General features: G+C 42.8%; 1 protein-coding gene across 4 annotated transcripts in view; it reads left to right on the top strand.

The window, feature by feature from the left end:
• The window catches only part of KLHL2 (kelch like family member 2), a 143,995-nt gene that overhangs the window by 69,105 nt on the left and 47,508 nt on the right, over positions 1–27,382 (top strand). For all 4 annotated transcript variants that reach the window (XM_040418630.1, XM_040418631.1, XM_040418629.1 and 1 more), the window contains 4 exons: positions 5,036–5,198; positions 17,577–17,686; positions 20,768–20,884; positions 27,023–27,172. In XM_040418630.1, the coding sequence (XP_040274564.1) occupies positions 5,036–5,198; positions 17,577–17,686; positions 20,768–20,884; positions 27,023–27,172 (540 nt within the window). The remainder of the gene's footprint in view (positions 1–5,035; positions 5,199–17,576; positions 17,687–20,767; positions 20,885–27,022; positions 27,173–27,382) is intronic.

The following is a 27,382-nucleotide window of genomic DNA, read 5'->3' on the forward strand; positions in this document are numbered from 1 at the left end:
TTTTTTTATGGAATTATTATTATTTTTTTTTTAACCACTTAATAGTCTGACAAGGGGACTATAACAGACAGTATTTTGATTGCTTTTAAAATGCAATGCACTATCCCTAATGGCAATGCTATTCTGACATTGACCAGCTGGCTGTGCCAGAGAAGCGCAGCCTGCTGGAAATTACTCAAGGCTCGTCTGGGGCCTACATGAGACCCCAGCCAGCCTTCACACACATTGGCACCCCGCATTTGCGAGGTGCCGATGGGAGACAGAGGGAGTCCGCTCACTCTGTCAGCACTTTTACATGCGACGGACGGCAATGCCTGCGGCATATTAAGTGTTAAACAGCCCGGATCAGCACACCTGCCGGTCCGGGCTGTTATTACAGGGCCACGGTTCTCATGTGAGAGCCGGGTCCCGCTCGCTTAGACTGGGCCGCTGGAAAAAAAAATACCTTAGTGACCACGGTAAAAACACGTATGGGTGGCCACTGAGGGGTTAAAGGGGTTTTCCAAGACTTTTATACTGATGACTTATCCTCTGCATAGGTCATCAGTATCTCTTTGGTGGGAGTCCGACACCCAGGATACCCGCCGATCAGCTGAGATGGCACCAGCGCTCGCAGTAGCACTCCGGCCTTCTTACAGCTTTTCTTAGGTCAGTGATGACACGTTCATTGATCCCATGGCCTAGCTGCAGCTGAGCCCCATAGAAGTGAATGGGGCTGAGCGCAATACCAAGAACAGCCACTATACAATGTATGGCACTGTGCCTATCCGATACCGATGACCTATCCAGAGGATAGGTTATCAGTATTCAAGTCTCGGAAAACCCTTTTAAGTTTTGTCCTACTGTGAGACAGTTAAACAGTGGAGTGAGCATAAGGTCTAGTGTGAAATAGGACTCTGTTTACACTGAATTGTTTTTATGGAACTTGATTTCAATTAATTCTCTAATTGAATTCAGTGGGATTTGTTATTCATTAATTTAGTCTGATAGCTTCTTTTCACCTTTTGAATGTGACCATACTCCTTAGATGTTGTGCATTCAGCTGACATGTCCTCTTCCTGGCCGCCTCCTCCACCAGTGTCCTCAGTGGAGAGAAAGGCATACCATACCGCTATGTGAGTGGTGAGAGCCCTGTGCACACAGGAGACCAGGTCATCCAGCAAACCCGCAGCATTTCCATGAGGAGTTCCATAATGAAATCTGCCGCGTTTGCAGTTGTGGAGTTCTGGCAGATCTGCATGGCCAAATGCTAATGAAGGTTGAAATCAACAAACCTTGACACATCAGACCGAGTAAAAGGACCCTTAGGCCTTTTTCACACGGTCAGTATTTGGTCAGTATTTTTGCATCCGTATTTGTAAGCCAAAACCAGGATTGGGTCTAAAACAGAGAGGAGGCACAGATGCCTTCCCTCTGTAGGTCCCACTCCTGATGTTGGCTTACAAATACTGACCGTGTGACACAGGCCTCCAAACCCTCTTAATCACTCATTTCTAGTTATTAGAATGCATGAAGATGATGGAGTCAGCATGTGTCATAACGATACACCAAATTTTCTCCCTGTGAGTGTGTAAGAAATGAATTAGCAATGTATCCAGCGCCTTGCGGACTTGTTTCCAGTGATACTTGGGGATCTGGTTTGGTTTGCTTTGCTTTTATAGTTTGTTTATTGGGAGTTGTTCTTTCGTGTTAATAAAAAAATAAAAATATTTCTTTTGACTCATTGATTGTCTGACCTAGATAACTGCAGTTACACCAGAGAACAGCCAAAAATCTAGAAAAAATAATTATGGTTTGTACCACCTTTAGTTTTTGTACCTACCAGTGTCCTAAAGTCTTTGAGGGAAACAGCGATGATTCCATTTTTACCTGATTTTCATCTGATCCTTTTTATGCCCAAAAATCAGCTACAGCAGAGACAGGAGTCTGGTAGAACTTTTCCTTATCCATGACCTTTCAGCCGAATGGGCATGTTAATTGGAAGGGGAGGATGTAAGTGGGGGGTCAGCCAAAAAGTGTCTGATGGCCGGCTTCACTCCTTTATGTTTATAGTCTCGCATCCTGTTTCTACAAAACAAGTCTGACAACTGTATAACCCCCTGCAACATTCACGTTAAAATTTAAAATCCTCCAAATATGTCAGGTTTTTTTTTTTTTTTATTGAAGATTTTGAATTTAAGTATAGTTTGCGCATGGCTCAGGGGACAAGTGCATTTTTAACCCCTTATTGACACAACAAATTTTAGCCTTAAGGCTCAGTAACATTTTTCCCCCTGTGTATTCCAATCGTCATAACTTTATTTTCTGTTCAGTTAGGCCTCATGCACACGACCGTTGTGTGTTCCGCAATTTTCGGAATGGCCCGGACAGCCATTAATATAACGGCCTATTCTTGTCCGCAAAGCGGACAAGAATAGGACAGGTTATATTTTTTTTGCGGAGCAACGGATGCGGAAAGCACACGGAGTGCTGTCCGCATCTTTTGCGGCCCCATTGAAGTGAATGGGTCCGCATCCGAGCCGCAGTAAAACAACGGTCGTGTGCATGAGGCCTTAAGCTGTATGAGACCTTGAGTTTTGTAGTTTTTTTTTTGTTTTTTTTGGAACCATTTTGGGGTGTATATATAGTGTATTTAATAACTTTTATTACTTTATTTTTAGCATTGTAACATTATTTTATGGGATTTATTTTTACAGAGTTCACTATGTGGTGTAAATAACAGGATAACTTTGTTCTGTGGGTCTCTAAAATCATGACGATACCAAATAAATTTTTTGCTAATATTTTTCTCTCCTAAGGCTACTTTCACACCTGCGTTTAGGTCGGATCCGTCTGGTATGTGCCCAGACGGATCCGCACCTATAATGCAAACGCTTAGATCCGTTCAGAACGGATCCGTTTGCATTACCATGAACAAAAAAAATAAAAATAAAAATATTTTTTTTTTTTTTGTTCATGATAATGCAAACGGATCCGTTTTGACTTTACATTGAAAGTCAATGGGAGACGGATCCGTTTGAAAATTGAGCCATACTGTGTCAACTTCAAACGGATCCGTCCCCATTGACTTACATTGTAAGTCTGGACGGATCCGTTTGCCTCCGCACGGCCAGGCGGACACCTGAACGCTGCAAGCTGCGTTCAGGTGTCCGCCTGCTGAGCGGAGCGGAGGACAAACTGAGCCAGACTGATGCATTCTGAGCGGATCCGCATCCATTCAGAAAGCATTAGGGCTGGACGGATCCGTTCGGGGCCGCTTGTGAGCCCCTTCAAACGGAACTCACAAGCGGAGCCCCGAACGCTAGTGTGAAAGTAGCCTTAACTGCAAGCTGTCGGCTCCCTCACTGTCCTCCCATTCCCCTTCCATCTTTACGCTGGCTAAGATTGCAGCCAACTGAAGGTGGGAGAGCCGCTTCAAAACAAGTCCAGAATCACTGGATCCATAATCACAACATTATCTCCTCTACATCTGGAGATATAGCGGTTACAAGTCCGGTCGGAGGTGAACGTGGCCTGAATCTGTTTACACTTTCAGCTTCTGTCAACCCCGACCTGAGTTGACAGCTATATCTCTTGATGTAGAGGAGATAATGTAATTTTGGGCTTGTTTTAAAGCTTAGATTGTCATTTCTCTAGCTGCTGACGAGGCTGAGGTGTGAGGGGGTTAAAGCAAACCTCCCCCCTCACCTTTTTGCCCAAGCTCTGTTCGGGCTGCACTGAACTTTTCTAAAAGCCCTAGTAGAGCTTGGCCAAAACTGTTAAGGGGTTAAAAGGGGTTCTCTCCTAATGGGCTTGTCCTATGATACAACTTATCACCTGTCCACATAGTTGGTAAGTATCTGACTGCTGGAATTCCACAACTATGAGAAAAGAGGGCCCTGACTCCAGAAAGTGCGTGGTGCAACAGTCATGCATGTGCGCTGCCTCTGTAATAGAGAGATTGTCCAGGATATTGATGTTGATGGCCTCTCCTCAGGATAAGCCATCAGTATCTGATCGGCGGAGGTCCCTACCAGTCAGCTATTACCTTGTAGCTCCGTCACCGGAACTAAACAGCTCCATCCATTGTGTAGTAGACGGTCCTGGTGACTGCAGCGCTGCTTCCAGCTGTGTAGTTCCAGTGTCTACTTCTGCCATCGGAGGTACAAGGTGACAGCTGAATGGACAACCCCTTTAATCTCTGTGGGACTGCTGTATGCCCACTGATCAGATACTTATTACTACTTATCCTATGAATAGGTGATGTTATGGTGGGACAGCTTAACCCCTTAATGCCCATGCTTTAAATCTAATTTTTTAAACGTTAGAGACCCTTTACTACTTACTTTTTTACATCTTTGTGTTTAACCTATTATGTGTGCTAATTCATTATGCTTTGTGTCTCTGTGGCACCAGCTACTCGGTGTACTCTGACTCTTACTGATGGGTCCCCCAGTCTCCATTAAGGTTGAAGGGGCTAATTCTCACTGATCATTCTGCGGTCACAGAACAGAGAGAGAGAAGACACTCTGGGAGCGGTGAATCCCCTCTACCACAGTAATGTGAAGAAGATGTGGCTGTAGACTGAGGGTTTGCAGCTCCCACTGTCAAAAGACAATATGGGGTTATTAAGGAGTTAGTATCAATGTAAGTTACACTAGTGGGAACGCTAGTAATACTAGTAAAATACTCTAGAACATGACAATCTCACCCTAACAAGACTAGAACCAGCCCATTCATTGCTGCAATTGCTCTACTAGATTCTCTTCAGGCTAACAGCTGGGGGTGTCCCTTCTCGGGAGCGTGTTCTTTCTGCTGCAGCACCCTGTTGCTGTCTCGGCTTCGAGCATTAGTTGACGGCAGTTGAAGTGAGCATGTGTGACCTGCTCGTCCAGCTCAGTAGCAGGACATGCACATTACTACACAAATTGAACTCCAAGCAGCAAATGGAGTATTTTCATGCCAAATTATGTTAGACTAACATTTAATGTGGGGACAGCTCATTTAATGAGTACATATAAAGTATACCTTGACATCTTGCCCATGTTTTTTGCAGGTGCTTCTGCCAGCAGCCAGTCTCTTACAGCTTCAAGATGTGAGGAAAACCTGCTGCGAGTTCCTAGAAGGCCAGCTTCACCCATCCAACTGTTTAGGGATCCGAGCTTTTGCGGACATGCATGCATGCTCTGAATTGTTACACCATGCTAACACCTTTGCAGGTAATTCCTCCTTCTAATTTTCATAGATTAACATGTGCAGTTTTCTTTGATGTTTTACATGGGGGTAAATATTACTTGTCCTACTTACCGGACCATTCTTGTGATTGCTGTTAATACCAGTGTCTCACAAAAAACGCGTTCGCTGCCTCTCTGCCTTCCTGTACATTCCGGCCATATGTATGCTGATAGGATAGCAACCAATCAGAGCTCAACTTTAATTTTGCCAGAGCAGTTTAAAGGGTTAATTCAGGGGAAAAAAAAAATTCATCCTTTGGCCAAAGCCATGGAGCGGTACGTGCTCCCAAAGTTTCATTCACCTGAATACTGCCATTACAGATATCCCCTGCTAGGCCGCAGCTGAAGCCTGAGTCACCTCAGAGTCAGTATAAGAAATATACACGGACTCCTTCAGGATAATAACAGGACACCAGGGATGACAGGGCTAGGATAATGTTTAGATGTAAAATTACCTCAGGTTTCTGTCTTTCGGGCTCCAGGACGGATCATTTCTAACTCCATTTTACTTTTTCACCTCTGTAATAGGGAACAGTGTAACAGTAGGGAATACATATAAATATCGAGTGATGGCTGATTTTTATTTTTACCTGGAGAGGTCTTTTAAGAAATGAATGAGCCCCATCGTATCTTTACCTGCCATTCGAGCGCCCGATGTGCCGTATTCGGTTTTAATAGTGGAGGCCTATGTACACACAGACTCGTTCACAGAAAAACAAGACTGTTTTGCTGGACAGCTTCTGGACCTTCCCTTTCCACCAAAAGGCGGTAATACATCGTTTGGGGCGGAAATGACAGAACATAGGATCCGTGGCCAACAAGTAGACAATCTTGGGGGGGGGGGGGGGGGAATTTATCAAGCCCTGCACTCCAGAAATCTGGCTTCAAAAAGTCACAAAATACGGCTTTGTAAGATTTTGGACTTGTGCAAAGGTTTCACAACTTTTTCAATGTTTCTCCCACTCACTTCACTTTTGATAAGTGGCTGTGGTTAGCGAATGAATTAGATTCACACCAGATTAATCGAGACCTTTTAAAACATTGCAGAAAAGGGCGCAAACTCACTTCAGTAAGGGGGTGGTATAAAAAGAAAAAACTGGAGTCACAAACATACACCAATGCCGACTCAAGCAAAACTGAGTGCAGATATTACACTCATGATAAATACCCCCTCACCCCACGTGTTTGGACACCCGGAGGAAATTGTGAGAAGTCTGAGAAAATTGGCGCGAAAATTATCTCGGCAGGCTCACATCAGCAGAAGAACATTTCGACATGTCCTGAAGTCGTTTCACCTTGAAGCCATACTGTGGCAGATGTGCAAGCGTTAAAGGAGGGGCATAAACAGAAGTGAGTGGTATATTGCAATAGGTTACTAATGTAATCCTAGCATGTGGAACCGTTACGATACATAATGTCCAATGAAGCATGGGACCCTGTGACCGGGTGTGTGAATTTCAGAACAGTACAGGTACTAGCACACAGAAAATTCCGACAAGCAGCATCTGCAGCCACTTGATAATCCAGAAATCGGCTTGGGTGTGTGGTTATGGGCATGCAGGTCCAATATACTTTGATGAAAATATGAACAGAGCCGTATACATGTTCCAGCAAGTCGAGCAGGAGTATTGTATCTTTCAGCAAGATGAGGAGACTTGCTGTACTTCGCCCACGTCCCTGTGCTAAGTTTTACATAGAATGTAAGGTGACCAAAGTGTTGTGGCCTCCATGTCATCAGACCTGATAGTGTACAACGTTTATCTGTGGGGTTACCTGAAGTGTAGGGTTTATGGAACTTATCTCCAAACAGAGCAACAAATTGAAGTTCTTGTCCAGGGTATGAAATGTAGGGTGTTCCTGAACCTGATAAGATGGGTACAACTTTGTGTAGCCACTGGCGGAAACCAGTATCCTGTATCCAGTACAGACCACACAAGGGAAACAGAGTTCTGTTTATCATTGCCCACCCCCTATATGTACCCATGGGGGTATTCCGGTTTTACTGAATTGGTTATGAAAAGTAATACTTTCTGGACCACATCACAGTGGTAACTTGTCCTTCAGCAGAAAGCAGGTTAGTGTATTGAGCCGATGTGTAGAGTTTGTGTAGACGCTATATAACGGATGTATGATGTGGAATAAGAGTGAATCATCAGGTTCTTTGCTGCTGTTTTTTATATGCAGAGTACATTCAGGACTGCTTGTTCACTCTGCTCTTCCTCCTCACCATCTGCTATCCTTGGCAGCTATAGCTCCCAGTTTAGCATTTTGCACATTAAGAATGGTTATTTTCACATTTATATTTCTCCTAAAACTATACGACAGTCCGGGAACAATGAAATTGTGATACCGTGAGCATGAATAATGGCTGCCAGATCCCTTCTACTTACACATTGCAAGCCAAAGCTTTAGTGACACGGACTCCTCTAGTTCTGCCTTGTCATTTATTACTGGGCGGTTTTATCACACACACAGTTGTATGGTACGTCTCATCACTAATGGATTGTACAAATAATATCCAGGACTGTAGTAGTGACCTCTAATACCATAAGAAGTCCAAAAGTCCACAGTTCTGCCCTTGTTTTCTGTTCATGGATTACGGCATACAGTATTTTTAAAAACTTGATTTTAAAAGGGTTTTTCCAGGAGTTTTACACTGATGAAATCTCCCCCATTTTAAACTGGTGCTGCACATAATGGTTCTTAATTCTGGGATTATGAACATATATTTAAAGGGAGTTTTCTAAGACTTTACTACTGATGATCTATCCTTAGAATAGCTTATCAATATCAGAGTGGGTGGGGGTCAACGGTTTTCAGGATGTGCTGTGCCAGAACTAGACACTGGGACTACATGGTCTACGGAGCCATGTAGTTCCAGAGCAGCAGCTCCTGAAAACAGTAGATGAGTCGGGGGTCCGAGTCCTGGAGCTACTGATGATTAGTAACAGCAGGTCATCAACAGTCCCAGAAAACCCCTTAAAACGGGTTTTCCGGGAGTTTTGCCCAGATGACCTATCCTCTGGATAAATAACCAGGACCCCGCCGCTAATCTGTTTGAGAAGGAATCGGCGCTCGTAGTAGCACTGCGACCTTCTCTCAGAAAACCAAGCCCATCGCCCTACAATGTATAACTGCTGTGGTTGGTATCGCAGCTCAGCCCAATTCACTTCAACAGGGAAGACTGCGCCTAGGTCATGTGACTGATGAAAGTGGTGTCATATGGCCTAGGGAATGCTACAGCGCTTCTGCAAGCGCAAGTGTCTTGTCAAATAGCTAATCAGCGGGGATCACGGGTGTTGGACCCCACAGATCACATACTGATGACATATCCAGAAGAAATCCACCCCATCCCACAACTTTTCCATTTGATAAAATTGAGGACAATGTAGTCTGACTTTGCTGGCTCCTGTAAGGGTGCCGACAGTGAGACTGTCCAATCATACATTTTACATATACTTTGAATATGCCAAAGGTGTCTTTTGCTGGAATATACCTTTTTGTGTAATAGTTTGAAAGGGGATTTGTCCCGTTTCTGCCAGACCTGCAAAGGGAAGATTTACTTACCTTCTTCCTGGTGCCGACTCCTTGCTCCTTCTTTTGCAGGCCTGCGATGCTCCACTGGGCTCCATCATTTTCGACAGCAAGTTCATCACCTCAGCCAATCATTGGCCACAACAGTGTCCGGTTTCCCTTACGTCATGACAAATGGTCACATGACACAAGGAGAGTCGGACACCTCCGCGGCCAGCGATTGGCTGCGGCGATGTCAGACCGAATGTTGACATCGATGGAGCCCAGCGGAGCGGCCTGCAGGAGAAGGAGCGAGGAGTCAGGGCGAGGAAGCAGGTAAGTCATCTTCTCTTTGCAGCCTGGCAGAATAGAGGGAAGGGGGTTTGCCAAAATACTCTCCCCCTATTCTTGCACAAACCCTTTAATGACCAGACGCCCATGATATTTTGTAAGTCATAAGCTAGTTTCAGATACCACAGCTGGCATTTAGCTACAATTGGTATTCAAGGGGAAGAAGTCTATTACAGTTATGATAAAATGATATGGCTTTAACTCTTCTGTTTTATGGTTTTGAAATTGGTATAGAGCTGTAGTAATGCTGTGAGCACCCTAGTCCTCTGGGACACAGTAGAATTTGGAGCTGCCAACAACTGGGGAGCTGCATGGAGGGGGCTGGAGGGCGTCTGAAAGCCATGCTTGGCTCCTTTTAAAGGGGTTGTCTTATTAAAAATATTCTACAATTTTCAAACCAGCACCTGGGGTTTGAATACCTTTTTGTAATTGCATGTAATTAAAAGTTTTGCATAGCCACTGAGTTATTCAATAAAATATATATGTATAGCGCCACCTGCTGTTTGTTCTTTTCTTATTTCGTTGACCTGCTCACGGAGAAGGCCGCACGTGCTCAGTTCCATCCTTCAATTGCCTCCTGAGCTGTGATACGGAGAGCTGAGACACGCCTCCTGAGCTGTGATACGGAGAGCTGAGACACGCCTCCTGAGCTGTGATAGGGAGAGCTGAGACACGCCTCCAGAGCTGTGGTAGAAAAGACACTCCCCTTGAGCTTACTACAAGTCCCCTTGAGCTGTCAGCTTGATATAAATCTAGCAGAGCAATGAACGTGTAGATCTCTGGATCCATGTGAGGTACAGGGCTAATTTTCATTTTTTATTTTTAACATAAGTCATGGGCTAACCCAATTAACCACTGGTAGGGGAATGCTGACTTACAGTGTGTGCTGTGATGTGTAGGTTGGTCTGCCGATGGTTCACTAATGTTATATAATCACTTTGCTTGCTACTTATATGGCGGTCTGGCTAAAGCCATATCGAACACGCCTTTTGTTCTGGGTCCAATGTTATACAGCATTTTCGGGAGAATGTCAGGTTTGTGCTAACCCTTAATAATAAGGTGATGTGCCTTCCAGGCATCCACCTTCCACCCCCTTCATTTCAGAGCTTGTACTGGAGCCAGACCATTTCTAGTGCAGCATTTGTTAAAGATTATCTCTCATTCTGTGATTTCTTATCTGCTTTTAAATTGAATGGGTAGTTTATGTAGTGGGAATGGCTAATGGCGGGTAAAAAGTAACTTGCTTGTAACAGATAAACTGGGGACTCAATCAACGTTTCTCTCTGTAATTTTCTTTTCTTTTGCACTAAAAAGAAATACAGGATGAAGCCAATGCAGGTCCTATGTACATGTCTCAGATAGTTTCCAGGTTTTTTTTCCTCACTATTTGAAGTGTGGTGTAATGGTGCAGAACCCCAGACAGAGTTTAAACAATGGTGGATTTATTAAATGACGGCAGTACAGTCCAGACCAGAAATCATATGCAGGTAATCAATCCAAATAATAACTTGTGCAGGAAAACTCACAAGGGACAGCCAGACCAGGCCAAAGTTCATATGCACAGAAATAGTCTGTGTAACATAGTACCTAGGGACGAGACATTTTCCAGGGTCCATTACGAGGTCCAACACGAGACAAACTGTTCCACATAGAAGTTTCCCACAGGCAGTCTCTAGAGATGGATTGAGGAAGTCAGAGGTCATGCACAGGTAGTCTGAAAGAATGTAAACAGCAACATACACCGGGGTTGTCAAAACGGTGGGCACTGACCAGCCAGGGAGATCACCTCTTAAACACCTGCTAGCCAATCACAGAGTGCCATGTTTCTATTCCTCATAGGCCATATGATTATCCGATTCCCTGACACTTGTGCTGCCTTGGCTGGTCATTGATCACTTAACCCATGCCTGCCCTCTAATCTACTAGAGATTATGTACAGGTATATTCCCAGTCAGCGGCCGGCGTAGCGAATAAGATGCGCGTACATTCGTCCGTGTAACCCTTTGCAAACCTTCTCTCAAGCGTGCACGTGGACACTCTAGCAGCCCAGCATGGATACGCGATTGCATCGGCACGGACGCCGGAACTGCGTCCGCCCGCAAAGGATTTGGAACCGAAGATTTCGCAGGCACATGCGTGACCTTTCCAGCTACTCCAATGGGTCCCCGCAGGCCAAGCCCCACGAGAATTCCTGGGGGCCCCAGTGGACCACGAAACAGGAGAGTGTCTTACATTACTTCCCCCTCTGGACCAAATACTTTCCAGTCTACTAAATACCAGAGGGACTTCTGGACAAAATGGGAGTCCAAAATCTTATTAACCTTGAATTCAGTCTCCCCTTGAACTTCCACCGGAGATGGAGTTTGAATGAAGGGAGCTGACTCGGCTGCCGATTTGAGCAGTGAAACATGAAAGGTGTTCACTCCTCGAATCGATGGAGAAAGAGCAACCTTGTAAGTCACCCGATTGATCTTCTGTGTCACCGGATATGGACCAATGAATCTAGGCCCCAGTTTGGCAGACAGTTGGCACAAGGGAATATTCCGGGTGGAGACCCACACTGGATCTCCTACCTTAAACTCTTGCTCCGCAGTGCGATGACGATCAGCAAATCTTTTCTGTTGCACCACCGCACTACGAAGATTCCGCAGCGCCAACAACCAAATGGATTGCCTATCCTAGAACCATTGGTCCGCCACCGGTGAGTCAGTGGAGGCCCCTACCAGAGAGTAGAGTCTTGGATTCCTGCCCCCCACGCACCTGAATGGAGACATCTTGGTAGAGGCATGTTCGGTGTTGTTATAAGCCACCTCCGCAAAGGGGAGGTGAGCTGCCCATTCCTCCTTGTTCCAGAGTCTGGTTCGTTCTCTCTGTCTGCCTGTTGGTCTCTGGGTAAAAACCAGATGAAAATGACAGCCTAATCCCCAACCGAGAGCAGAAAGAATGCCAAAACCGAGAGATAAACTGGACTCCTCTATCTGAAACAATATCCTCCGGCGCCCCATGTAATTGGAAGACATGTTTGACAAACAGATCTGCCAGCTCTCCAGCCGATGGCAATCCGGGGAATAATATAAAATGGGCCATCTTACTAAAACGGTCCACCACTACCAAAATTACTGTACAACCGGAAGACCTAGACAGAGCTATTATGAAGTCCATGGACACGTGGATCTATGGGGCCGCAGGAATAGGCAGTGGAAGCAAAGTACCAGAGGGAGCGGACCAAGACGGTTTACATTGAGCCCAAATACTACATGCCTGAATGTAGGCTTTGATATAAAAAAACATCTTAGGCCACCAGACATGACGTTTATAAAGGGATATGGTCTTTTTTATCCCCAGATGCCTGGCCGACTTAGAATCATGTACCGTAACTTTTGTATGACTGAGCCTGAAGTTTACAGGCACAAACAGCCAACCTTCAGGTTTGTTAGGAGGGCTCTCTGCCTGCAAAGGCAGAAGAAAAGACAAATCCTCCATTATATCTGGGGTGTTCAAAGCGGCTACGAAGCACCTCGCAGGAATAAGTCACGTACCGAAATTACCTCTGGGAAACAACGGGAGAGAGCATCTGCTTTGACATTTTTGGTTCCCGGTTTGTAAGTTAACCGGAAATTAAAATGAGTCAAAAATAATGCCCAACGAGCTTGACGAGAATTTAACCTCTTCAATGTATTCAAGGTTTTTGTGGTCGGTATAAACCGTAATGGGATGTTCCGCACCCTCTATCCAATGTTCTCCACTCTTGAAAGGCCAACTTAACTCCCAGAAGCTCTCTATTGCTGATTTCTTAATTGCATTCGGCTGGTGAGATTTTCCGGGAGAAAAAGGCACAAGGATGAAGCCTCTCAGGATTTCCAGAATACTGGAAGAGAACCGCCCCACACCAACTTCAGAGGCATCATCCTCGAGGAAAAAAGGTTGAAGTGTCTGGATGAATAAGGATTGGAGCGGAGCAGAAGGCCTGTTTCAGAGTCTCAAAAGATTCGCCGGCCTCTCTTGTCCACTTAGATGGGTTCGCCCCCTTCTTAGTGAGGTTCGTGAGGAAAGTGCTTATTAATTTTGGGTTGGAGGTTGGCGAAACCTAAGTAACGCTGTAATCCCTTCAGGTCCTTAGGCGGAGGCCAATCCAGAACAGCTGAAAGCTTGGATGAATCCATCGCCAAACCTCGTTCAGAGACAATATACCCTAGGAAGGGCAATGATCTCACCTCAAACAGGCACTTCTCAAGTTTGGCGTATAGGCAATTCTCCCTCAGCTTCTGGAAAACCTTACACACATGATCCCGGTGAGTCTGTGGGTCTGATGAGTAGATTAGTATATAGTCTAAATAAACGGCCACAAATCTACCCAAGAAATCCCGGAGGACATCATTAATGAACTCCTGGAAGACCGCAGGGGGGCATTGCAGAGACCGAAAGGCATTACGAGATACTCTTAATGCCCGTCCCTGGTGTTAAATGCGGTTTTCCATTAGTCACCCTTAAGAATGCGTACCAAGTTTATATGCACCCCGCAAATAGAGTTTGGTGAAGACTCGGGCCCCCACCACCTGAGAGAATAAGTCCTCAATAAGTTGAAGAGGGTACCGATTCTTAACCGTAATTCGATTGAGGCCGTGGAAATCGATACAGGGTCTCAATCCGCCGTCTTTCTTCCCCACGAAGAAGAATCCCGCTCCTGCTGGAGAAGTAGACGGTTGAATGAAACCCTTATCGAGGTTCTCTTTTATATAATACCGCTGGGCCGGAATCTCAGGCCCAGTGAGATTATACAGATGTCCTCTGGGTGGCATGGTACCTAGCAACAAATCAATAGGACAACCATATGGCCTATGAGGAGGTAACACATCAGCCCCCTGTGGGCTGAACACATCCTGTTAATAATGATAATGTTTAGGTAACACACTCAGAACTTCCGTGGATGCCAGTGGCAACTCCGGACAAATGCACCTAGTGAGGCATTCAGAACTCCACTTTCAAATTTGTCCGGAGCGCCAGTCCACTACTGGATTATGAAGTCTCAACCGGGGGAGACCCAAAATCACAGGCGTGGATGGCATGTCCAGGGTTAAAAGGTTTAAAAACCTCCCGGTTACCAGCCTCCACCATTACCTGCAACCCGGGTGTCATCCACAACGACCGGCCTGCCTGAAGGGGAGACCCGTCCACAGCGGTGACAGAAATGGCTACTTCCGGCTTAACGACTGTAACTGTCGAACCAGGGAAGAGTCAATAAAATTTCCGGCAGCTCCCGAGTCAAGTAAGGCGGAAAAAGGATGGTCCTTCCCTTGCCTTTCAATAGAAGAGGAGGCAGCGGAGCACCTAGTGGGTTCTCCTCGATTCCCACTAGGCTTTGTCATTTCCCGGCAGGAGTAATGGGCATCTCTTTAGCTGGTGACCAACTCCTCCACAATATAGGCAAAGACCCACGTTTTGGCGACGAGACCTCTCAGTAGGGGTAAGACGAGAGGCGCCCACTCCAGACGACTTTCCCGAATTCGACGATTAGCGTTGATTGCCCGCTGGATTGCCACATCAAGTGATGGTGGGGATGGTAGAGATAATAACAAGTCTCTGACAGGGTCAGATAGTCCCAACCGGAACCGGTGCCAAAGTGTGGCATCCCCCCAGTTGGTAAAAGTGGCCCAGCGACGGACCTCTGCAGCAAATTCCTCTGCTGGGCGTCGTCTTTGTTGGAGATGTTACAGCTGAGTCTTAGCAGTACGAGTGCAGTCTGGATCATCATATAATACACTCATGGAATGAAAGAAGGTCTCTACTGAGCCAATCGTGGGATCTCCCGCCAGAGGTTAAAGGCCTAACGTTGCGGATCCTTCCTCAATAGGGACATAACAATGCCGATTTTCTGTTTTGGTATTCCCCGAAGATGCAGGATGTAATTCAAAATATAAATAGCAGGAATCGTGGAAGTTGAGAAACTCCTGCCTATTTCCCCAAAAAACCTCAGGTAGCGGTATCTTGGGTTCCACTCTGGGTTCTGCTGGAGTCTGGTCGGGCAAACCCTGAACTCCCTGAAGGAGGAGTTTAAGCTCGTCCCCGACTGTTGCCAGTTGTGCATGGATCTTGTTGAGATTTACAGCAGAGATGTTCATCCTCTGTTGGACCAAGAGATTGGCTGCTCCAGGCAATTCCACTAATTGGATACGATCCATGATAACTGGAGGTTGGGGCCCACTGTTCTGTAATGGTGCGGGACCCCAAACAACCAGACAGAGTTTAAACAATGGTGGATTTATTAAATGATGGCAGTACAGTCCAGACCAGAAATCATATGCAGGTAATCAATCCAAATAATAACTTGTGCAGGAAAACTCACAAGGGACAGCCAGACCAGGCCAAAGTTCATATGCACAGAAATAGTCAGTGTAATGTAGTACCTAGGGACGAGACATTTCCAGGGTCCATTATGAGGTCCAACACGAGACAAACTGTTCCGCATAGAAGTTTCCCACAGGCAGTCTCTAAAGATGGATTGAGGAAGTCCGAGGTCATGCCAGGTAGTCTGAAAGAATGTGAACAGCAACATACACTGGGGTTGTCAAAACAACAGTGGACACTGACCAGCCAGGAAGATCACCTCTTAAACGCCTGCTAGCCAATCACAGAGTGCCATGTGTCTATTCCTCATAGGCCATATGATTATCCTAATCCCTGACACTTGTGCAGCCTTGGCTGGTCATTGATCACTTAACCCTTGCTTGCCCTCTAATCTACTAGAGTTTATGTACAGGTATATTACAGCGGCCGGCGTAGCGAATAAGATGCGCCCGCAAAGGAGTCAGAACCGAAGATTCCGCAGGCACATGTGTGACCTGTCCCGTTACTCCAATGGGGTCCCCCGCAGGCCGAGCCCCGCGAGAATTCCCGGGGGCCCCAGTGTACCGCGAAACAGGAGAGTGTCTTACGTGTGGTATGTGATTTTGCCCATATTGTGCCCGGTTCTTTCTCAGTTGTTGAGCACAACTATTGTACTACACAGTTGAAAATTAGTCCAGGATATTGTCGTTTTTCTCGTGGTTTCTGTGGTGGTTTTTATTTGCATATTAGTCGCAGTCTTGTCAAAACTGATACAACTTTGTTTTTTGTATTTCAACATTGCAAATTATTATTTTTTGTCCGCATTCAGTTTTCAATGAAGTACTGTGGTAACCTTAAAGGATAACTGTCATATTTATATATTTTTGCTAAAGTGTAGGGCAAGTGATAAGTAACAATTTTGCAATATACTTTATTTAGCCAAAACTTTTATTTTTGGTAGAAAACTGGGGCTGAAATGGCCCTTAGCAGCACTCTTCAAATGAGCGTTGCTAAGGGCCATCCGTCTCCTATTAGAAAAGGGGAGGCGGGCTGTGCAGAATCTGTGCTTCTGCCTCCCGTGCTTCCCTGGGAGACAGAAGGCTGGGCACAGGAGTCTTAGGAGTTAAAATTACATTTATATACCCCTTTCTATGCAATCTAATGCTCCGTTGCATTCACTGACCTGCGATCCCTGTGATAATAATTCATGAAGCAGCCGCTGGAAGTAGAAGCACTGTGCGCAGTGAGTCGGCTGCTGCTTCATGAATTATTATCACAGGGATCGCAGGTCAGTGAATGTAACGGAGCATTAGATTGCATAGAAAGCCCCCCCAACACCCCAGTATAATAAACATTTGTGGCGCAGTGCCAATGAGGGTTAAAAAATAAAATAAAAAATTAACTCACCTCCTCCAATTGATCGCGCAGCTGCTGGTCTCCTGTTCTTTCTTCAGGACCTGTGGTGACGTCACTGAGCTCATCACATGGTCCATTACCATGGTGATGGATCATGTGATGTACCATGTGATGAACACAGTGATCTCACCACAGGTCCTTTGACAGGTCCTAAAGAAACAGCAGACCGGCAGCTACGCGATCAATTGACCTTCTACTATGCATTCTGTATTAAAGAATGCTATAATTTTCCCTTATAACCATGTTTTTTTGGTGTGTTGTTTTTTTTTTTTTTTTTTTTTTGCGTGGTATTGAGTATCGCAATACTTTTTTATGGTGACGAAAGCGAATCAAAATTTTGGTATTGAAGCAACCCTATGCCGATCTGATCGGCGTAGCGTTGTCACGATACCACCAAAATTTTGATTCGGTTTCGATTTGGTGACTTTTTCTCCCATCAAAAATAACTGAAACCTGGTAGAACTGATACGAACTGCTGTAAACAGAGCACAAATCATGCTCAAAATAACCCATTTGAAGAAATGAAGATGAAAACTATCACTTTCTTTTCCACAATCACTGTATATCCTGATGTGAACTGCCCTATGTATTCATTGCATAGGAAACACATCAGACATTTTCAGCTTTGCACTTAGATCAGGAGAGGCATACAAGATGAGAAATCATCCACTGCTCCTGGAGTTTGGTTCACGGGCCCTCTTTCATTGGACATCTTGATTCCTTCATGTATTCTGATCACCATCTTTCTTTTCCTTTCAGAACAACACTTTTCAGATATTGTCCAAGGGGAAGAGTTCCTGAATCTTGGCATAGAACAAGTTTGCAGCTTAATAGCCAGTGATAAGCTGACCGTTCTTTCAGAGGAAAAGGTAATCATTGGTTATGATTTTTCTTTACAAGCAGCATACAAATCATACAGTGACATACAAGTAAAAATTCCCAGACTGACCTTCCTACTGCATTTATTACTTGAGGTCAAACCCCTGGAAGAGATTACCCCTGATGAAGCCGTAAAGGGCCCTTTATGAAGCCATTATACATATTAGGTCATGTGGGGGTCCCCAGATCTAATCATAAGGTTGGGGACGTGTTTATTCAGGCTCACTCCTTTTTAGTCCTTTTAACTTTGTGTTTTGTCTTATCCCCTTTTGGATTTTCTATTTTTGTTTACTGTGAGGTGCCACCCTTCCATAGATCTACATCCGTAAGTGTTGTATATTTGTTTTTTGCATGTGTTCATTCTTGCTTCTCTCCACATAATGCGGTTGCAGTGCCCCTTCACTAATTCCTAGATGCCTGTGGCATCTAGATAGGAAGACAGAGGGAGAGGGTTTTCCCCAGCCCCCCTGCAAAGCAGTTACAGGGTACTTATAGTTAGGTTATGGCATCCCAAGGTTTTATAATGGCCTCCAGGTCGCCCAATTACATTAGCCCAATAGGTCCTGCCAGAGGCAGGGTATAACAGGCTGACTGACAGGACAGGCACAATACACTGCACTACGTATGAAATGCAATATATTATATAAACAATCGAAGGATCACAGGTACAAGTCCCATAGTGAGACTAATAACAAAAGTAAAAAATAAAAAGGAGTATTGTTCCAGTTTATAATAATATTTCAATGTTTTTTTCACTGATCAGATCTGTAGAAGGAAGTCTATGCATCCCATTGAAGTCTGTGGAGAGGGGAAGGGGGAAGGATGAGCTGCTGAGGCAGACAGAAGGCAGAGGGAAATGGCTGCAGTTATTGTTGAGTGATTTATTGCACCCCAGATCTAGATTATCAGATGAAAAATATCAGTTTCTGCCGCAAGATAAGCCACCTACTAGATGCTGTAGCCACGTTTGGCCTGTGTCTGTATATGCTGATCTCTCCTGTGTCCACTTTTCTGTTTGGATCAGTCATTTCAGAGACAGTGCAGGGAAAGGGAAATAAGGGCAGGAACAGGCACTTTCCTTTAAAGAAAACTTTCAAGTGGCCCCTGTACCTTATGGCGCTCTTGATGCTGCCTGCAATGGACCCTTCTTATGGTTCATTGTCATGTAAAAAGTCCTTTTAAAGCTTATATACAGTATAAATCAGCTGGCACGAGTCAATGGGGTGAAGAGCTAGCAGTTCAAGTCACGTTCTCCATACTTTTAATCCGGCCTCTCTGACTTGACTGATGTCCCAGAGCAGTGGAAGAGTCAGTGTAGGCCTGTACAAAATCTTGCGCATGCACTGTTATGTACCATTACTCTACAGGTCTGTCACCTGCGCACTGTACCCTGCTTAATTTACACTAGCTTCAGAGCTGTACAGCACATGGGCCAGATTTAAGGAGTAAGAAAGTGTAGTGCATAATAGTACATGCGTTAGATTTTGTACAGGCTTGTACGGACATCCCCACTGCTCTGGTACATTTGTCAAGACAGAGAGGCCGGAATAGGGCATGCAGAGCTTGACCTGAATCGGCTCATTTACGTAGGATATGTCTTTTTATGTGAATGAGATGACGATGGGCCATAAGAAAGGGACTACTGGAGACGGCATCTAGAGCTCCATCAACTACTGTGACCATTTGGGCAGCAAAGAGAGTGTGACAGGTCCCTTTTAGTAAATATATACTAAACAGAGTTCACTATTTATTTCTATACTATTGAATTATGAAAAAAAGTTTAGTTATGTCCTAGGCCGTTTTCATATTTGCAGTAATAATTTCTGTTGTTTTGCTCTGTTATGGGAGCAGAATAATGGAAATAACAGTAGTGCTGGCACAGAACCGAAACTAACTTTTCCAGCCGGACCTCATTGACGAAAATGGTGTCTGATAGAGAGTCCATTATTTAGAGGGGTTGTCTCATCTTGGACATTGATGGCACAGCCACCCTCCATTCACCGCTGTGGGAGTTCCAAAAATAGCAGTCCCATAGAGGTAAATGGAGAGGTAGCCATGCATGCATGGTGTGGTTCCCATTTACCGTATATCCTTGTGCCGTCCGCATTTTTTGCAGCCCCATAGGAAAATGCGGGTTGGATGCAGACCTAAAATATGGTCTTGTAAGTGTAGCCTTTCAGAAACAATCAAGGCTCCTATTGAACGATTGCAAGCAGAGATCTTGAAAACCATAAAAAAATGGATACCGGAAGTGTATTTAGAAAAACTTGTGTACCTTTGTTATAGTCCCTTTATATTTCCATATGTACCGCCAGTTATTCGTTGTTTTATTATGGGATTTCTGTTTTCATATGCAGTTTCTACCACACTGTGACTGGTCAGCAAGCTCTGGCACCCCAGCTGTTGGGAAGTTACAACTCCCAGTATGTTCCATTCACTTATATGGGCATTCTGAAGACAGCTTGAGCAAGTGTGCATGCTGGGACTTGTAGTTAAAGAACAGCTGGAATACCGGAGGTTGCTGACCCCTACACTATGAGATTGTTGATTCTCTTGAATAATTTTATTATTTTAACCCCTTAGGTTATTTACTGTGTTATTTAGTTTAGACTTGGCTCACATCTGCATCTGAAGCTCCAGTTAAAGCCTCCACTGCAGATCCCATCTCTTTTGGTGGAAAAAATAGTGATGCAGTGCTATTTTTCTGGCAAAACGACAGACACCATGAAGGAACCTGACACACTCCATTATAAATGATTGGTGTCTCTCATGTGATGGATCCTGCACTGCATCCTGGTTTCTGGATGTGGATATGAACAAATCCATAGTGGTTAATTAATATTGACGTGTATGTATTCGATTTTTTGCACTGCGTTAGTTCCAATGATGGGTTTTTTGTGGTCTTAACCAAATGCCTGGATGTGAAGTTTTATCAGAGTAGTGGATCATGGCTAGATCTTTGTTCTCATGGTCTTGAACAAGGGAGGGTTAGTAGATATACCGCATAACAGAAGAGTGTTACATTTCTATATTAATAATTTATCATTACCTTTTCATTTTTATTTCTCAAGGTATTTGAAGCTGTCATTACCTGGGTAAACCACGACAAAGATGTGCGGCAGGAGCACATGGCACATCTAATGGAACACGTACGCCTTCCTTTACTCTCAAGAGATTATTTAGTACAGGTAATCAAAGGCAAATCTAACATTTTACTGAAGAACTTACTGAAATAAAGAGTTGTCATGGCTGCTGTTTTATGAAGAAGACAAAAGGCCTTTCATCTTGAAGTAGCAGAATGCAATTGACTCTTTCTAAGAAATGTACTTTTACCTACTAACTTCCATGTACACACTGCATGCAGGCTGTTTTTTGAACATGTGCCTAGAGGCAAAGACCACACAGTCTATGTGAATGGCGATTTGGATCTGCCCATTGCCCCATGACAACACTGAACATCTGACGAACAGGTAGCAAGAAGTGTTGAGCTAGAGGTAAACATACAGAGGCTCTTCTGTGGAATTATCAGCCACTGAAGACACATGCTGCCCTTTGATGCGTTTTAGAATGCACTAAAAGGGTTTCTATATACCATAGAACTTGTTGCATTGACATCCAAGAAACCTTAAACAGAAGTATATGTGATTATATGTAGGCATAGATTGGCACATGTCAATGATACCAGGGGAAGCCATAACAAAAAAGGTTCCCTGGTTTATTCCCATAGCTTTGTTGCTTGTACTCGAATAAACCAGCAGTGCCATGTGCATAATATTGAAACAGCCTTTCTGATGCATTTGGGGCAACTGTATTTTTGGATGTGATTGGGGTGCTTTTATGAAATTTAGTCTTTGTAATGCAACTATCTGTACAACTACATTTAAAACTTAGACTATGTACACTTTTGGGGGCATTTTTTTAAATATTGCATTGCACTCATTTTGAGATAAAAAAAAAAATAATTCTTTTAGTTGGTCATTGTTAAAAAATGTTGAGCTTCTTTCTCTGTACAGCCTTGAGATTCTCTAGTAGCAGGCTCTTTATTTTTACTGTTTCCCATCAGGCAGCTCAACTGACGGCTCCTTATATCTAACCTCTGACCTCCTAAACACTTATTATAGCTCAATTCTTATCTTACTGATTACTGTTTATGGCCTTTTAGTAATTTAGAGATGAGGTTTATTAGATGGCTGGCCCCAAGTGAAAGTACTATTCACACAGCTAGACAGTTACCCCTTTGACAGAACTGAATTTTTTTTTATTGAAAATGAGTAAAATGTAATCGTAAAGAAAATTGCCCCCAAGGGTGTACATAGCCTCTAAATTTAAGGTTGAAATTGTTGTCTGAATTCCCTTTGACTATGTACAGTTGGTGAAGTCATACAGCAGGAGATTTATCAAAATTGATGTAAAGGAAAACTGGCTTATTTGCCCATAGCAACCAATCAGATTCCACCTTTAATTTTTCAGAGCTCCTTTGGAAAATAAGATCAATCTGATTGCTTTCTATGGACAACTACAGTTAGACTAGTAACCACAGGCACTCATTATCTGAGACCACCCGGAGACAGTCAGTAGAAAATTGATATTTATTACATCCAATATTGGCATAAAAACACATATAGAAACTAAAAACTAGTAAAAAATAAAGAACAAAAATTAAAATAGGATAAAAAGTATCAATAACTGGCCAGTCTTGGTATCAGATTGTGTGTATCATCAAAAAAGGCTAACCACGGCAAATAGCAACGATGTTGCACTGCAGCTATTAGGGTGGCTACTAAGTATCTGTCCGCCGTATAGTTCACACCTTCACTAATTACACTTCCTTATATTTTGTGCGTCGTATTAGTTATTGTGAATAGCAATGCGTATATTAAATGTTCATAAGTTCATCATAATGTCCAGCAAATAAACTAAGAGATGACCACAATGTTAGAAAGATCAATACTGAAATGTCCACATAGGGTTAATTATCCCCCAAAAGACATCCACTGTAGTCAATTATACTTTGTATCCATCCAGAGATTACTCATTCACATTAATGCAACATACATTATATCCCTTCATAGGTATAACTGGATTCAATAGGTAACTTTCTAGTGTACTCGTTAGTAGTGCATATTAGTGTAACATCAAATGGCCGCTTAGACTGATTATGATCCCAATGTTAATTATAGTCAATAGAGTTGCTACCCGCCGCTGCTCCATGGCATCCCACATGCCGAGCTGGGTAGAATGTGTTTTACCTCTTTCCTAAAGAATAAGGTGAAGACAATACCATATCTCCCAACTATGCCGCTCCTGGAGGTCTGCTCTCGGCGTCCCACGTGACCCGATAGTTCGGAGGTTGAAGTCTCACGTGTGCCTGCTTTTCTCTTGCGGTCCCGCAGTTGTTAGATACTGGGAGAGATTGTAAGTTTCAATGCGGCGCTTGTATGTAGACTTGTCGAAGCCTTACTTGTATTATTTATCCATGGATACTAAATGGGGAACATCCAATTTTGCAGGTATCGAGAAACCAGACGCGTTTCGGAGTATTAGCTTACTCCTTCATCAGTGGCTACCTGCTAAACCATGACCTCCCCACTTATATAGTCATCTAAAACAGTGGTCATTTCAAAAATATGGAATGGTGGTCATCTCACAAACCCGTACTGGATCAACGTGTTGATCTCACTATCATTACATTTGGACCATTTTCCTAATTTCCTACTATATAATCAGAAATCCAATATATAGGTTATATAAATCATAATTATCTGCAGCTTCTCCCAAAAAAACGCACATGCGTCGTCATTGCAGTTTTAATGCGTTTTTTGCGATAATTGTGCGTTTTCTTGTGAGGAGCTGCTACTGATCTCCTAAAAAGCAATAATCACCCTTATTTCACATGTCATAGAAGATATTCTTAAGGATACATATTATGCCAACAAATTATATTCTTAATTATTAAAGGCATTCTTTGGCTACACATGATGATGTTAAAAGATACAGCTGAGGAAAAATAGAATCATAATTCATCATACATCCCTCATATGGCACCCCAACTACACTATTTAATGTTATTGATGTTTAAAATATTTTTTCTTTTTGATAATTTGATGATTGTAAGCGTCAACCATCTTCTTGAAACCGAAGGATCAGATGAATTGAAAAAATGTGGAGCTCTGAGTGGAGGCCTCCCACTAAGGGGGGATCAGAGAGCTGGTAACACAGCCTGGCTCCGATTTCCCATCAGTGATGGGCGTCCCCCACCCCAAAGGTCTCTACAGGAAGCCAAATAATTCGAATTCGGCATTAAGGCCTCCCGGTACAAGTGTATTGAATTCAAATATTCTTCTAGATTCCAATCGGGACATTCTTTTGATATGATCTCCACCCCTCCAATGCCTTTCTACCTGTTCATAAGCTGCAAAAGTAAGACCTTGAGGGCTCTGATTGTGACACAGTCTAAAATGATCTGATAGCGTATGTTTCTCTTATCCATTTTTTATATTTATGTGTTCCACAATTTTTTTTCCACAGTTCTCTTGGTTCGTCCTATGTATTGTTTCCCATATGGGCATTGGATGATATATATGATGTTGGTGTCAAAAATTCCGCAATCTCATGTGTAAAATCATTTTGGGTAGAGATTATTTTTTCTGTCTTCTTTGGGAATGCTACAGTTTAGCAGTTACTACACTTGTCACAATGGTAGTACCCTTTCAGATTAAGCCATTTATGTATGGTTTGTCTATCCGTTATAAATGACTTAATTGACTGTGCTAATTTCAGGCTTAAATTCGGGGCTTTAGTATATGTAATTTGTGGAGTGGTAGTTACCAGGGGGCCTATCAATTTATCTTTCAGAATAAAATGCTAATGTTGTTTAATAATTTGTTCAAATTTTTTTGTACTGCAAATTGAAAGGTAAGATAATACTGATAATTTCCTCCTCTCGATTTTTCTTTATCATAGTATTACTAGTTGTGAAAAAAGATTGTCTATCTAATTCACTCACCTTAGACAGAGATGATTCAATTACATTTAGTGGATATTCTTTCATTACAAATTGTTCTTTCATTAATTTAGCCTCTTCTTTAAACTGCTCATTGATCGTACAGTTGCGTTTAATACGGCGAAACTGACTTGACGGAATGTTGAGGAGCCATCTTGGTAGATGACAACTCGAATACATTATTTATCCATTTTAGGTTGCTGGCTTTTTAAAAAGTGCTACATACCGACCTGTCTTGATCTACTGTGATCTGTATGTCCAAAAACTCAATTAGTGATCTACTAATATTCAATGTAAAATGTAAATTATATGAATTGGTGTTAATTTCCTCCAAAAATGTTTGGTGTTCACCTTCCCCATTCTGCCAGATGAAAATAATGTCATCAATATATCGATGCCAGAGGACCAGGTCTGTCCCCAGTCTGGGATTGATGTTTTCCAATTCCCATTGCGCCAGAAATAAATTGACGTAACTGGGGCAAACCTGGTCCCCATGGCAGTACCTCTAATCTGGAGGAAAAAATCTGATTCAAAATAAAAATAGTTGTGCATTAATATGAACTGTATTCCCTCTGCTAAATATTCAGTTTGTTCTATGTGGAATCTACCGCTACTTTCTAATTGTAGTTTCATCGCCTCTATGCCTTGGTTGTGATCAATTATGGTATATAAGGAATGCATATCAAGAGTTTCAATAAGCCAATGAGGTTAAAATTTTTATTTTTCTATTATCTGTATGATTTGAGTGGTATCTTTTATATATGACTTTATATTCTTGACCGACTGTTGCAGTAACTTATCGATGTATTGGGATAGATTCGATGTCAGAGAGCCAATACCCAAAATAATTGGTCGCCCTGGAGGGTCGGCTTAATTTTTATGAATCTTTGGTATATAGTAAAAAACTGTATTCTTTGTTGTGTATTTAATATGAATTGATATTCGTGGTCTAAAAGTATTTGGCTATCTAATCCCTTTTTACAATATTCTATACGTTTTTTATTTAAATCCTTCGTTAGATCACCATTTAATTTCTGTTGACTCGACTACCAATTGTCTTTTTACATTCATCACTATATTTTTTGGCCTCTAAAATCGCAATAGCCCCACCTTTGTCTGCAGGTCGAATTACGATGTTTACTTCTGTTTGCAGTTGTTTAATAGCTTGAATTTCACGGTCCGATTCTACGCATTTCCGGAAAGAAGCAATTTCTTGCCTTATCTTGGGAATTTTTTTGATTTCGATTTCAGCTCTGTATGTTCATATTCATTCTTAGTGGTAACTTCATAATTAATTGGATTTTTAGATAATATTTTTTTAGACACAGCTTCCGAATGAATTTTTCGACCCCTATATAGGTGTCAAATTTGTTCATTTTAGCTGTAGGCACAAATTTTAAACCCTGGTTCAATTTAATTTGTGTATCAGTCAGAGTGATGAAACTTAAATTTACTATTGCATCGTGATTATTTTACTATTTATTTACTATTGCATCATGCAGCTCCACCAACGTCATTTATATCATCCAATGCCCATATGGGAAACAACACGTAGGACGAACCAAGAGAACTTTGAAAAAAAGAATTGTAGAACACATAACAAATATAAAAAATGGATATGAGAAACCTACGATATCAGATCATTTTAGACCGTGTCACAATCAGAGCCCTCAAGGTCTTACTTTTGCAGCTTTTGAACAGGTAGAAAGGCATTGGAGGGGTGTAGATCATATCAAAAGAATGTCACGATTGGAATCGAGAAGAATATTTGAATTCAATACACTTGTACTGGGAGGCCTTAATGCCGAATTAGAATTATTTGACTTCCTGTAGAGACATAACATTCATGACATAATATAAAAAAGTGTAATTAGTGAAGGTGTGAACTATACGGCGGACAGATACTTAGCCACCCTAATAGCTGCAACATCGTTGCTATTTGCCGTGGTTAGCCTTTTTTGATGATACAACACAATCCGATACGAAGACTGGCCAGTTATTGATACTTTGTATCCTATTTTAATTTTAGTTAATTTTTTACTAGTTTTTAGTTTCTATATGTGTTTTTATGGCAATATTGGATGTAATAAATATAAATTTTCTACCGACTGTCTCTGAGTGGTCTCAGATGAGTGCCTGTCGTTACTAGTCTAACTGTATATCCTAAATTCTGATTGGATGAGTCAATTACGGCAAGAGCACCATAATCCTGCTAACAGACGGTTGAGCCTGTATAATATCACTTTTTTTCCTATGGACAACTACGCCAGTTATCCTGTACACCATTTTGATAAATCTTCCCCCATATGTTTTTATTTTTAAGAGAGTAGAAGAAGAGACGTTAGTGAAAAACAGCAGTGCCTGCAAGGATTACCTCATCGAAGCCATGAAGTACCACTTACTTCCTGGAGACCAGCGGACATTGATAAAGAGTGCACGGACAAGGCAGAGAACTCCCGTCAGTCTTCCCAAGGTAGGATGTTCTTCTTCTGTATTTTCTTACAACATTTGGCACCTCGTGCACTACATTTCAATCAGTGTGTTCTGCCTTCACAACATGAATGTGTGTACTGGAAGTAGACCCTAGAAGCAAAGCCTTACCTTTAAACGGGTTCTCCCCATGACTTTCAAATATTCTTTGAGGTGCTACCTAGTATCAGATTAGACCACTAAATATTCAGTA

The sequence above is a fragment of the Bufo bufo genome, chromosome 2, assembly GCF_905171765.1.
Source record: "Bufo bufo chromosome 2, aBufBuf1.1, whole genome shotgun sequence".
NCBI classification, from domain to species: Eukaryota; Metazoa; Chordata; class Amphibia; order Anura; family Bufonidae; genus Bufo; species Bufo bufo.